The sequence below is a fragment of the Cetorhinus maximus genome, chromosome 7 (assembly GCF_964194155.1).
Source record: "Cetorhinus maximus chromosome 7, sCetMax3.hap1.1, whole genome shotgun sequence".
Lineage (NCBI taxonomy): Eukaryota > Metazoa > Chordata > Chondrichthyes > Lamniformes > Cetorhinidae > Cetorhinus > Cetorhinus maximus.
In genome coordinates, this window is record NC_135885.1 from 108,474,890 (window position 1) to 108,489,890 (window position 15,001).

Sequence of the window (15,001 nt, forward strand, 5' to 3'; positions counted from 1 at the left end):
GAAATTGATTCATGAGAAATTGGTGGGTCAAAATTCAGAAACAATACGTCTGGGTTACGTATCAAATTTTAGGGAAAGATTGAACAGAGCATGTGGGCTGGCTAGGGAACATTTAAAGACATCACAGCAAGTGATGAAAGCGAAGGCAGATAAGAAAGCTAAGACTCGCAGCATTATTCCTAGAGAGAAAGTATTAGTTTTGTTACCAGTACTAGGCGATTCATTAAATGCAATATTTAGTGGGCCTTACAGGATTGAAAAGAAAGTGAGTGAAATAAATTAGTTAATAAGTACTCCAGATCGAAGAAAGAAGCAGAGGGTGTGTCATGTAAATCTGCTTAAAAAAGACTTTGACAGGGAAGAGGAACAAAAAAGGTATTAGTGATGGTGAGAAAGAGGTAGAAGTGCAGGACTCTGAAATTGATTTTCCTCTAATCAAATTGGATAATGAGGGGGGATGCTTGAAAATGTAAATGAAATATTGAGTTACCTTCCAAACAAGTGTCAAAGTGATTTGGAAAAGTTGTTCCAATCACACAAATCTATTTGTGGAAGTAAGTTGGGAAGGACAAATTTAGCTATACATGATGTATGTATAGAAGTCTCATCTTCAATATGGCAACATCCATATAGATTAAATCCAGCAAAATTATCACAAGTACTAAATGAAATTGATTTCATGCTTCAAAATGATATCACTGAGTCTAGTTGCAGTAACTGGAGTTCTCCTACTGTGCTGGTTCTGAAACCGGATGGAACACACAAACTGTGTGTGGACTATCGAAAGCTGAATGTGGTGACAAAAGTGAATTCATGTCCTATACCACTGTTGGAAGATTGCATTGAGAAAATGGGACAATCGAAATTTATCACAAAGATTGACTTGCTAAAAGGATATTGGCAGATACATTGTCAGAAAGAGCAAAGGAGCTATCAGCTTTTGTTATGCCAAGTGGACTATATCAGTTTAAAGCCATGCCATTTGGTATGAAGAATGTACCTGTAACATTTCAAAGACTGACAAATAAAGTAATTGCAGGTCTAAGCCATTGTGCAGTTTATATTGATGATCTAATAGTTTTCAGTCCTACGCGGGAGGAGCATTTACAAGATATGAAAGAATTATTTACTCGACTACAAGATTTCCCAGTGCCTACAACAAAACAAGAAGTTATGAGTTTTCTGGGCATGAGTGTGTTTGACTGGAAATTTGTCCCAAATTTTAGCTGAATGGTTGCTCCACTGACTGAAGTATTAAAAAGAAACTAGAAGTTTCAATGGATGCTGGAGTGTCAGAAGTCATTCGATAGTTTAAAAACTGTATTAACTATGACACCAGTTTTGGCAGTATGCAATTATGCTAAGCAATTCAAGTTGGCCATTGATGTAAGCGATATAAGCATTGGGGCTGCACGGTTACAAGATGACACTGGAATTGGAAGACTGATAGGGTATTTTTCACGGAAGCTGAATGTACAACAAAAAAGATATTCAATGATCAAAAAAGAGACTTGTGTTTGGTGTTAGCATTGCAGAATTTTGAAATTCATATTGCAAACAATTCATCAGAAACAATTGTTTATAAAGACCATAATCCTTTGAGGTTTTTGGGCAAATTTCGAGACAAAAGTGCAAGAATTTTCAGGTGGAGTCTATTATTACAACTATTTAATCTACGGATTATACATGTGGCTGGTAGAGAGAATCTATTCACAGATCTATTATCAAGAGTTTGAAGCTTAAAGGAAAATTGGACATTGAAAAAAAAACCTGGACACTGAACTGGAGTGATTTCGGTTGATACCAAAGACTTGTGTATATATATATTATGTTAATGCAATCATCTGGTAATGTAATAGTGTAATAAGTATAGGAGATAGTGTGAGATGCATTCCTAAAAAATGAAGCCGTCTTTTACAATTATGACGGTTCATTTTTCGATAGGAAGGGGTTGTCAGGAAGAGATATAAATGTGTATAATGTTATTGGAAATTATTTTTTTTAAACATCGGTTTAGTCTGTGCCTGTGTTAATTGGATTAAAGACAGCTAGTCTGGGTGATTTGATGTATAGTAGTTTTGAGATGTAAGCAGTAGGTAGAGGTACATTTGCATTTTGTTGAACAGAGCATTCAAGAGTGGGAGTGAAATCTTGCACCTAGCTAGGAGACACCAAACAATATGTTTACATTACTAATAAAATTGGTTCTATGAAAGGGATTTTATTGTTAGAAGAGATAGAGTTCAAAGGGCCTGGTGATCCAATGAGAATTTGCATTCAAAGGAAAAGCTGGGTATAACAGAAGGGTTTTTGTGTGTGCAGGGCAGACGCATGTAAGATCAAAGCCTGTAAGCCTACCACTGTGTCGCCAAAGGAATCAAATTGAAAGGAACCTCATTTTGAATTCGTAAGGTGAAAAATGCTTTGCTTGGTGTCTGTTTAAGTCTGTTGGTTGTTGCTTTAGTGGAGGTTAATTTAGGAATTTGTTGAAAGTTATGATATGAGTAGACATGAGTATGTGTTTAATACCTTGTTGTAAATTAAATATTTCATTTAGTTTGATACAAAACCTCTGGAGGCTTGATGGATTCATTTCTAAATCAGAGCTGCATCTCAAATATATAGGTTATGACAGTTGTTTAAAGTTTCCCTCTGGGATTTTAAATAACTCAGCCTTTAACAACTGCTGTGTCATAACAAGTCATAACAAGTAGGGAGGGGTGGAGGAAGTGAGTGATCTTGGTGTGCATGTCTACAGGTCCCTATAGGTGGCAGGACAGATGGATAGGGTGGTAAAGAAAGCACAAGGAATGCTTCCCTTTATTGGACAAGGTATTGAATACAAATGCAGTAATGTTTTGTTGGAACTGTGTGAAATGCTGGTTAGGCCAAAGCTGGAATTTTGTGAACAGTTCTGGTCGCCACATTACAAGAAGGACATTACTGGTCTGGAGAGAGTACAGAGGAGATTTACAAGAATGTTGCTAGAGCTTGAAAATCACAGCTATGAGGGAAGATTGGATAGGCTAAGGCTGTTTTCCTTAGAACTGAGGAGGCTGAGCGGTGACCTGATTGAGGTGTACAAGATTATCAGGGGCCAAGACAGAGTAGACAGGAATGACCTGTTTCCCCTCGCGGAGAGGTCAATCACCAGGGGGCATAGATTTAAGGTGACTGGTAGAATGATTAGAGGGGACATGTTGAAACCACGCAGAGGGGGATGAGTGTTTGGAATTCACTGCCTGGTTTGGAGTTGGAGACAGAAACCCTCAACTTATGTAAAGGATACCTAAATCTGAACGTAAAGTGCTGTAACCTGTAAGGCTATGGACCAGGTGCTGGAAGGTGGGATTAAAATGGGCAACTAGTTTCTTTTAAATGCTTTCATTTTTGACCGGCGCAGACACGATGGGCCAAATGGCCTCTTTCTGTGCTGTAATTATTCTGGACACTGGACTGAGCTGGACTCTCTGTACCAGTATGGGACTGGGCTGGACTCTCATACCAGGACAGAACTGGGCTGGGCTCTCCATACCAGCACAGGGCTGGGCTGGGCTCTCCATACCAGCACAGGGCTGGGCTGGACTCTCCATGCCAGCACACGACTGGGCTGGACTCTCCATACCAGCACAGGGCTGGGCTGGGCTCTCCATACCACCTCACGACTGGGCTGGACTCTCCATACCAGCAAAGGACTGGGCTGGACTCTCCATACCAGCAAAGGACTGGGCTGGACTCTTCGTACCAGTATGGGACTGGGCTGGACTCTCCATACCAGCACAGGACTGGGCTGGACTCTCCATACCAGCGCAGGACTGGGCTGGACTCTCTATACCAGTATGGGACTGGGCTGCACTCTCCATACCAGCACAGGACTGGGCTGCACTCTCCATACCAGCACAGGACTGGGTTGGACTCTCTATACCAGCGCAGGACTGGGCTGGACTCTCTATACCAGCACAGGACTGGGCTGGACTCTCCATACCAGCGCAGGACTGGGCTGGACTCTCTGTACCAGTATGGGACTGGGCTGGACTCTCCATACCAGCACAGGACTGGGCTGGACTCTCCATACCAGCGCAGGACTGGGCTGGACTCTCTATACCAGTATGGGACTGGGCTGCACTCTCCATACCAGCACAGGACTGGGCTGCACTCTCCATACCAGCACAGGACTGGGTTGGACTCTCTATACCAGCGCAGGACTGGGCTGGACTCTCTATACCAGCACAGGACTGGGCTGGACTCTCCATACCAGCGCAGGACTGGGCTGGACTCTCTGTACCAGTATGGGACTGGGCTGGACTCTCCATACCAGCACAGGACTGGGCTGGGCTCTCCATACCAGCACAGGGCTGGGCTGGACTCTCCATACCAGCACAGGACTGGGCTGGACTCTCTATACCAGTGCAGGACTGGGCTGGACTCTCTGTACCAGTATGGGACTGGGCTGTACTCTCCATACCAGCACAGGGCTGGGCTGGACTCTCTATACCAGTGCAGGACTGAGCTGAACTCTCTGTACCAGTATGGGACTGGGCTGTACTCTCCATACCAGCACAGGACTGGGTTGGACTCTCTATACCAGCGCAGGACTGGGCTGGACTCTCTAAACCAGCGTAGGACTTTTCTCAAGGCACAGTCACCACAAATTGAAGAATAATGTACAGAGCACTGCTGCAAACAAACAAAAAATTACATCTTTGTCACGTGAAACACAATTGTGTGGTTTATTTTGAACATTTTCATTTATTAGTTATCAAAATATTGTAGTTGGGAAAACAAGGCTGTTCTCGAATTCTCTATACTAACTGACAATGTTCAGGACCCTACTCATGACTGCTCAGCAACTTCTACTCTTGACTGTGCTGGGCTACTGGCTCCTGACTGAAACTTAGGAGAGAATTTTCCCCCTGATCAGGTCCATGCCGCCATTTTACGTGGGTGGCCAATTAAGGCTGAGCGTTCCCTGTGTGGGAGGGGGAGCAGTTCCCTGAGTGGGGAGAGGTGCCTCAGGGAGATAAATTTTATGTTTTAAATATTTAATAAAGAGAAAAAAAAAATTAAGACATGTCCCCTCATGTGACAGTGTCACATGAGCTGGGACATGTCAATGAACTTTAATGAAAAACTGTATTTATTTTATAAACTCTTCATGAAACCTCATCCCGCCCGTGGATGAGGTTCCATGACAAATGCGAAGGCCGCCTGGGCTCATCACCTGCCCACCAACCTTAAGGTTGGACGGGCAGCTTTCTCAATAGTGTTAATTAGTTAATTACTGGCCTTAACAGGTGTTTGACAGTTCAGTGGGCGCGCAACCAAGTCAGCTGCACACCCACCGAGCTGAAAATCTAAATGACGCGCGGTGACGTCAGGACACAAGCCCGACATCGCCCCGCGTTGTTTCCCCGCTCGCCGATCTGAAAATTCTCCCCTTAGAATACAATGCACCATCAAGAATAGACCATTCAGCCCCTCGAGCCTGTTACACCACTCCACTGAATCATGAATGATCTATATTTCTATTTACCAACAGGTGGAAGTAGAAACGGAGGAAGCTGAAGCTGTTCCGCAATCAAATTGAATGCAGAGCAAACAAGAACAGGTATCAGAATGAAAAACAAGTCATGAAGGACAATATTGAAACAAATGGTAGCAAACAAGGATAGTTGGAATGGTCAGCATTCCTGAAACTTCATATGCCGGGTTTATTAATGTAATTTAAATTCTACCAGCTGCTATTGTAGGACTAGTACCCATGCTCCCAAAACATTAGCCTGGATCTCAAGTCCAGTGATATGACCATTACACCACAATCTCTGCTCCACAATTAGATTGTTGTTAATTTTGTATTGTATTTTGTTAGATTTGTTTTGTTTACTTGTTTGATATAAAGTTTTTTTTTTAAAACATGAAATCCTGTTTCCTATTTGTTAAATCACAAGCTGTTCCAATTTGTCTTGAAATGTTAACGGTCCCGAACTGGATTGAAACAACAAACAGTGAAAGTTTCTATGAACACATGGATTAAGAACAGGAGCAGGCCACTCGGCCCTTCGAGCCTGTTCCACCATTCAATACGATCATGGCTGATCTAATTTTAACCTCAACTCCACATTCCTGCCTACCCCCAATATCCTCTTACCCTCTTGCTTATCAGGAATCTATCTGTCTCTGCCTTTAAAATATTCAAAGACTTTGCTTACGCCACCTTTGGCGGAAAGAGTTTCAAAGACTCACAACCCTCTGAGAGAAAAAATTTCTCCTCATCTCTGCCTTAAATGGGCGAATCCTTATTTTTAAACAGTGACCCTTAGTTCTGGATTCACCCACAAGGGGAAACATCCTCTCCACATTGACTGTCAACTTCCCTCAGGATCTTACATGTTTCAATCAAGTAACCTCTTACTCTTCTAAACTACAGCCAATACAAGCCTAGCCTGCCAAGCCTTTCCTTGTAAGACAACATACCCATTCCAGACATTAGCCTGGTAAACCTTCTCTGAACTGCTTCCAACGCATTTGTTATCTTTCTTTAAATATGGAAGACAATATTATACACAGTACTCCAGATATGACCATTTTGTATTCAATTGCACTTGCATTAAACAATAACATTCTATTATTGCTGAAAGAGGAGACATGGCTAAGCTTTTCATCTTGCACTCATCAGGACACTTCGCAAGAATACCAATATATAAGGGAAAACGATTTATACTGTGTGAAAAGAGGGCTCATTGGTTGGCAAGTGGACTCTGATTTGTAAAGGCATTGCCATGTTGAATGCACCAGTGATGATGGCTGACAGTTAACTGTCAAGCATTATTTGAAATTTAAATTGGGCAGCTTGACCCTGATTGGTCAAGGCATTGCCCTAAGGAATGAGTCAGCGAATGGCTGTCATTTATTTTGTTTAGCTGAAACAGGTGCAATGTGTGTCCATGTTCTTTCTCTCTGCAAAGAATAGGGCCCTGTGTATTAATATATGTAGCTTCCAGTACACGTAAATGCACCACACCGCGAACCCAACTGACAACCTTAATGGTTGTTAGCGTAATTCTTAGCACACTGAGGACTATTTAGCAAATATTGTCCAATTGCAGAATCACATCTAACTTTGTTCTGAGTTTTTTAAACATGGGCTGGTTGGGTACGGTCAGTACCTTGAACAGCAGCTGGGACATGCTGTTCAATACGATATGCCGCCAGTCTTTGGGACATACCCTTTATATCTAGCATCACACTGGCACATTCTATTAGCTTTGCTAGTTACTTGCTGCACCTGGATACCAACCTTTTGCGATTTATGTACTAGGACACCCAGATCCCTCTGCATCTTACAGCTCTGAAATCCCTCACCTTTTAGGTGATATGTCTCTTTTTTATTCGTCCTACCAAAATGGACAACCTCACATTTTCCCACATTATGCTCCATTTGCCAGATCTTTGCCCACTCACCTAACCTATCCATATCCTTTGTAGCCTCCTTATGTCCTCTTCACAACTTACTTTCCTACCTATCTTTGTGTCATCAGCAAATTTAGCAACCATATCATTTGTCCCTTCATCCAAATCATTAATATAAATTGTGAAGATTTGAGGCCCCAGCACTGATCCTGTGACACACCACTCGTCACATCCTGCCAGCCAAAAAATGACCCATTTATTCCTACTCTCTGTTTCCTGTTAGCCTCTATCCATGCAAATATGTTACCCCCTAAACTGAGTTTATATTTTCCGCAGTAACCTTTGATGTGGCACCTTATCAAAAGCCTTCTGGAAATCTAAGTACAGTACCGGTTCCCCTTTATCTATAGCACATGTTACTTCTTCAAAGATCATCAATAAATTGGTTAAAGATGATTTCCCTTTCACAAAACTATTGTCTCTGTCTGATTACCTTGAATTTTTCTAATGACTTTAATAATAGTTTCTAACATTTTCCTTATGACAGAGATTAAGCTAACTGGCCTATAGATTCCTGCATTCTGTCTCGCTCACTTTTTTTGAATAAAGGAGTTACATTAATTATTTTCCAATCTAATGGAACCCTCCCCAAATCTAGGGAATTTTGGAAAATTAAAACCAACGCATCAACTATCTCACTAGCCATTTACAGCTATTTCTGGGATGTTACTTGTACCCTCAATAGGTGAAGACCAGTGCAAAATATCGATTCAATTCATCTGCCATCTCCTTATTTTCCATTATTAATTCCCCAGACTCACTTTCTATCTGACCAATGTTCACTTTGTTGACTTTTCTTTTTTAAATATCTACAGAATCTCTTACTATCTGTCTTTGTATTTTTAGCTAGCTTTCTCTTGTACTGTAATTTTTCCCTCCATATTAATCTTTTAGTTATTCTTTGCTTTTTTAAAAAATTCTGTCCAATCTTCTGACCTGCCACCCATCTTTGCACAATTATATGCTTTTTCTTTAAGTTTGATACTATCTTTAACTTTTTTAGTTAACCATGGATGGTGGGTCCTGCCCTTGGAAGTTTCCTTTCTGGTGTGTATTCTGAAAGATCCCCTTAAATGTCTGCCACTGCATCTCTATTGACCTACCCCTTAACCTAAATTGCCAGTTCACTTTCACTAGCTCTACTTGTTTGCCCCCATAATTGCCCTTAAAGTTTAAAATACTAGACTTAGACCAACTTTTCTTTCCCTCAAACTGAATGTAAAATTCAATCATATTATGATCGTTGCTACCCAGGGGTACCTTCACTATGAGGTTATTAATTAATCTTATCTAGTTGCACAATACTAGATCTAGTATAGCCTGATCCGTGGTTGGCTCCAGCACATGCTGATCTAAGAAATTTGTCATCTACACTATTTGTCATCTACACTACCTTTGCCCATCTGATTTTTTCAGTCTATATGTAGACTAAAATCCCCCATGATGATCACAGTACCTTTTTGACAAGATCGCACTATTTCTTCTTCGATACCTCATCTTACCATGTGATTACTGTTAAGGGGGCCTGTACAGCACTCCCACAAGTGACTTCTTGCCTTTATTATTCCTCATCTCTACCCAAACCGCTTCTAAAACCTGGGGCAGAATTTTTCTGTTGGCGTGCGGGGCGGGCCCCGCACGTCCACGTGTAAAATGACGCACGGTGACGTCGGGCGAGCATCCCAACATGACCGCACACCATCGCAATATTTCGTTGGGTGGGCGTGCGATGATATCGGCTGTGCACCCGCTATTAATTGACGGGCCACTTAAGGTCCTTGACTCACCAATCAATGCCGATTTTTCGGCACCCGCCCATGCGATCTTCGGGTTGGTGCACGGGTGCAATCGGCAGGTGGGTATAACCCTCATCCATGGGCAGGATAAGAGGGCTCAGTGGGATCGCGAGTGTGCTCTCTCAAGTATTGATTTTTCAAAGTTATTGAAACTTGCCTGTGTCATCTGCAATACTTCAAAACACAGACCAGCTGCTTTGTCTGGACTCTTAACCTTCAGGTCAGCACTCTGCAGTGAGGAACAGTTTTTGGGCCTGCAGGTTTCAGGAAGCCTTCCCTTAGCTTGGGAATGGGAGCTGACCTCTCCACTGGAAGCACCTTCTTTGAGGAGGATGTGAGGGCTAGAAGGGAGAGGAGGCCAGGAGTATACATTCAGCCTCCAGGGGAGCCACCTTTGGGAGGAGACACAGGCACAAGGGCACAAGGCCAAGAGGTAGACCAAGGTGGAAGGGGCCGCAGAAGACGCCACTATCCTGGTATACAGGCAGTGAAACAGCTACCTCAATATGTCTGAGGTGCAGTGCCGAAGGAGGCTTCGTCTCTCAAGGGAGATTTGTCAGATGATTGGCCCTGAGATCTCCCATAACTGTGTGGGTGGACACCCCATGCCAGTGGCTCTGAAGCTTACACTTGCCCTCCACTTCTATGCCTCTGGCTCCTTCCAGGGCTCGGTGGGTGATCTTTGCGGTGTCTCCCAATCAGCTGTCCACACTTGTGTCAAGCAGGTCACAGACGCTCTGTTCAGACGGGCATTGACCTTCATCCACTTCCTTTGGGACCAGGCAAGCCAGACACAGCGAGCCAGAGGCTTCATGGCCATTGCTGGCTTCCCCCGCGTCCAGGGTGTAATAGACTGTACACATGTGGCCATCAAGGCGCCAGCAGGTGAGCCCGGTGCCTTCGTCAACAGGAAGGGCTTCCACTCCATGAACATTCAGATAGTGTGTGATCACAGGATGCTGATTATACAAGTTTATGCAAGGGACCCAGGCAGCTCCCACGACGCCTACATCCTCAGACGCTCCCAGGTGCCGGGGCTCTTCAGTGCTCCAGCCCGGCTTGATGGTTAGCTGCTGGGTGATAAAGGCTATCCCCTCAGAAGGTGGCTCATGACGCCTTTCTGCCATCCAAGAACAGAAGCTGAGCAGTGGTACAATAGGAGCCACGCCTCCACAAGGGCTGTGGTGGAGAGAACCATCGGTCTTCTCGAGATGTGCTTCCAATGTCTGGACCGTTCAGGGGGCGCACTCCAGTCCCCCCCAGATCATGTGTCAGTGATAGTGGTTGCATGCTGCGCTCTCCACAATCTGGCGCCGGACGATGAAGACGTCAATGCATTGGCTCCGGCTGCATACAATGAGCCCAGCATTGAGTCCGAGGATGAGCACGCACAGGGAAATGCTGAGAGGGTAAACGCTGACCCGGACATACTGCAGGGAGGCAGGGACACCCGGGAGGCTTTAATACAATGTACCTTCTAGCTAGCACACCACCAATGGACCTCCAGGACAAGCCCGGGCTGTAGGCTCCATGCTCGATACCTAAGTGCCAAATCTGTCAGGTTAGGAACAGTAACTGAGGGCCTTGTTAATAAAGCTGAATGTCCCACAAATCACTCCTAACATTTTTGGAAACTGTGCACATGCAGAAGAAAAGAGGCACCCTCAGCCATGGTCACATGTCTGAATTTAATATCACAAACCAAGAAGCTTAAGCCAAAAGATTGACAATGCTGTTCCAATTCAAAGCAAATCATAACCTCATCTTGGGCCAACACAAAAGCACCAGTGAAACACCCGTGGTGTGCCTAAGGTGCCTTATGTTTATGTTTCCGGGTGCTACGTCTAGGTGCTGCCCCATCGCTCAGAGTAACATCTGAGACAGCCTGCTGACTCTGCTGTCCTGTTGGCCTTGATGACCTTGGCGGTCGTCCTCTGGCCCGTGGAGCCTGTGTTGGCCCCACCTGGGAGGGAGCTGCCAGTTCCACAGCTGGCAACTCCCCAGTCGCCGCAGCCTCACCGGATGCTACGGTCACTGGGAAAGGGGCAGAGGAGCTGCTGCACTCATCTGGACTCCCTGAGAGGTGCCCGCAGAGACGACAGGCAGCTGTTGCACCGACGTGAGATCGCTTCGGACCTCCCTGCTCACCATGGATGGATGGACATCGAGCTGGGAAATTTGGTGCCCAGACCATCTCCCACATTGACACTGACCAGCTGAGGTCAATGCCGATGTGAGGGCTTGCTGGTCTGAGTGGATCCCCAGGAAGCCCTGATGGGTCTCCTGGAGGAGGCTCTCCACGAGAGTCGCCACTCGCTCCATGGAGGACGCATGGCGCTCGGACATGTGGCTCTTTACTTCAGCGATCACCCGCGTAGACTCCTCCACCGCGGAGACCAAGCCAAACATAGCCTCGTATCTCCCCCAGATGCTCCCGCGCACCCGGCTGCATTTCCTGCCCCTGCTGTATTGCGGACGACTCCAGAGTCACATCATCAGGCACTAACTGAGCATGTGCCTAGTGCCCTGCTGGCGCCATGGGCACTCTCTGTCTCTGCCAGCTCCTCCAGTGACTGTGAAGTGCCCTCACTGCTCTGCCCCGGGACACTAGCCGATGTTCGAATTCCCACCGAGGTGCTAGTATCTGAGCTGGTGCCTGCCTGGCAGAGATGGTGTTTCGCTGGTGAGAATTCAGGGCCCTCAGGTGTGAGAGGGGGCCTCTGCTGCTCCTCTTCCCGGCCCTGCTCTGCTGATGCCGAAAGGAAGAACAACAGGAGTCCTCGGGTTAAGGTGCTTAATTGCGGGAAGGCTAATTATAACAATATTAGGCAGGAACTGAGGAATCTAGACTGGAGGCGGATGTTTGAGGGCAAATCAACAACTGACATGTGGGGGGCTTTCAAACGTCAGTTGATAAGAATTCAGGACCGCATGTTCCTGCTAGGATGAAGGATAAGCATGGCAAGTTTCAGGAACCTTGGATAACGAAGGATATTGCGAGATTAGTCAAAGAGAAGAGGGAAGCGTTCGTAAGGGCTAGAAGGTTGGGAACAGATGAAGCCCGTGGAGAATATAAAGAAAGTAGGAAGAAACTTAAGCAAGGAGTCAGGAGGGCTAAAAGGGGTCATGAAAAGTCATTGGTAACCAGGATTAAGGAAAATCCCAAGGCCTTTTATACATATGTAAAAAGCAAGAGGGTAGCCAGGGAAAGGGTAGGCCCACTCAGAGACAAGAGGTGGGAATCTGTGTGTGGAGCCAGAAGAAATGGGAGAGATGCTAAATGAATACTTCTCATCAGTATTCACCAAAGAGAAGGACTTAGTGGTCGATTTGTCTAGGGAAGAGTGTGTAGATAGCCTGGATCATGTTGAGATCAAAAAAGAGGAAGTGTTAGGCGTCTTGAAGAATATTAAGCTGGATAAGTCCCCTGGGCCAGATGGGATCTACCCCAGAGTACTGAGGGAGGCAAGGGAGGAGATTGCTGGGGCCTTGACAGAAATCTTTGCATGCTCACTGGCTATGGGTGAGGTCCCAGAGGACTGGAGAATGGCCAATGTTGTTCGATTGTTTAAGAAAGGTAGCAGGGATAATCCAGGAAATTACAGGCCGGTAAGCCTTACGTCAGTGGTAGGGAAATTACTGGAGAAGATTCTTCGTGACAGGATTTACTACCATTTGGAAGCAAATGGGCATATTAGTGAGAGGCAGCATGGTTTTGTGAAGGGGAGGTCGTGTCTCACTAACTTGATCGAGTTTTTCGAGGAAGTGACAAAGATGATCAACGATGGAAGGGCAGTGGATGTTATATACATGGATTTCAGTAAGGCCTTTGACAAGGTCCCTCATGGCAGACTGGTACAGAAGGTAAAGTCGCACGGGATCAGAGGTGAACTGGCAAGGTGGATACAGAATTGGCTTGGTCATAGAAGACAGAGGGTAGCAGTGGAAGGGTGCTTTTCTGAATGGAGAGCTGTGACTAGTGGAGTTCCGCAGGGATCAGTGCTGGGACCTTTGCTGTTTGTAGTATACATAAATGAAGTGGAGGAAAATGTAACTGGGCTAATTAGTAAGTTTGCAGACGATAGTGAAGAGGATTGTCAAAGGATACAACGGGATATAGATCGGTTGGAGACTTGGGCGGAGAAATGGTAGATGGAGTTTAATCTCGACAAATGCGAGGTAATGCATTTTGGAAGGTCTAATACAGGCAGGAATCATACGGTAAATGGCAGAACCCTTAAGTACATTGACGGGCAGAGGGATCTGATGTACAGGTTCACAGGTCACTGAAAGTGGCAACGCAGGTGGATAAGGTAGTCAGGAAGGCATATGGCATGCTTGCCTTCATTGGCAGGGGTATTGAGTATAAAAGCTAGGAAGTCATGCTGCAGCTGTATAGAACCTTGGTTAGGCCACACTTGGAATATTGCCTGCAATTCTGGTCGCCACATTACCAGAAGGATATGGAGGAATTGGAGATGGTGCAGAGGAGGTTTACCAGGATGCTGCCTGGTCTGGAGGTTATTAGCTAAGAGGAGAGGTTGGAGAAACTCGGATTGTTCTCACTAGAGCGACGGAGATTGAGGGGCGATTTGATAGAAGTTTACAAAATTATGAGTGGCATGGACAGAGTAAATAGTCAGAAGCTTTTTCCCGGGGTGGAAGAGTCAATTACGAGGGGACATAGATTTATGGTGAGAGGAGAAAACTAGAGAGGAGATGTGCGGGGCAAGTTTTTTTATGCAGAGGGTAGTGAGTGTCTGGAATTCGCTGCCAGAGGAGGTGGTGGAAGCAGGTACGATAGGAAGAGGCAGCTTGACAAATACATGAATAGGATGGGAATAGGATGGGAATAGAGGGATACGGACCCTGGAAGTGCAAAATGTTTTAGTTGACGGGCAATATGATCGGCGCAGGCTCGGAGGGCCGAAGGGCCTGTTCCTGTGCTGTACTTTTCTTTGTTCTTTTTTCCTTGACATTTGATCATTTAATGTGGAGACAATGACAAAGTGCATCCCTGTCCCCCGGATCATTAGGCACTCATCCTTCCAAAAGCAATGGTCAAGCCATGGTGCAAAGTTCAATCGCTAAACATTCAGCACTGCCTTGGCTGCTGGGAAAACAATGCTGACCTCACTGATGGGCAAACATACCTGGCCATGACAACCCAGCCTCACCAACACCAGTGGACCTGGGCACATGGCGCCTCTCTAAATCCAGGGCCTCCTGCTCAAACCAGCTGAAAATGGCTAATTGTGCCTGGCCACTGCCAGTCCTCACACGTTCTGCAGCATTATGAGCATTCTTCTCCTGAAAATGAGAGAAGAGCATTGATTTGTGCAAATTGTACATGGACTCTCTTCGCACACAGCCCAATCCAGCCAGATTGGGACATATCAGGACTCCATTTCACCCTGCTGCTGCTGAACACTCACACAAAGTTACTAGGCCTGTTCCCCACCCCCCCCACCCCACCCTTGGACATATGCTGTCTGCATCACATTGGGCACCACATGGTATATCCTTCCATAGCATGGAGGCGCAAGCATGTGGAGCGCAGAGGGCAGCAAATGGTTCGTTGCCACGCCACCTTGAAGCTCCCCTCCCAGCATGTCATCACCCAGACTTGGACATGTCCTGCAGTTCAAGCACAGTGCCTAGGTGCAGCTCCTCCAGGTTGCCCCTAAATCAGTCATGTGGGTCTCAGCGTACCACATGCTGCGGGCGCAGAGCCC

The 15,001-nt window shown here is 45.6% G+C and overlaps 1 protein-coding gene across 6 annotated transcripts in view; it reads left to right on the forward strand.

The window, feature by feature from the left end:
- Positions 1–5,913, forward strand: part of LOC144682972 (nectin-1-like) — a 93,607-nt gene extending 87,694 nt beyond the window's left edge. For all 6 annotated transcript variants that reach the window (XR_013577145.1, XR_013577146.1, XR_013577144.1 and 3 more), the window contains one exon: positions 5,540–5,913. Coding sequence is in view for 3 of the 6 variants with exons in the window: in XM_078545906.1 (XP_078402032.1) it covers positions 5,540–5,587 (48 nt within the window). In the remaining 3 variants the exon portion in view is untranslated. The remainder of the gene's footprint in view (positions 1–5,539) is intronic.
- Positions 5,914–15,001: the final 9,088 nt, after the last annotated feature.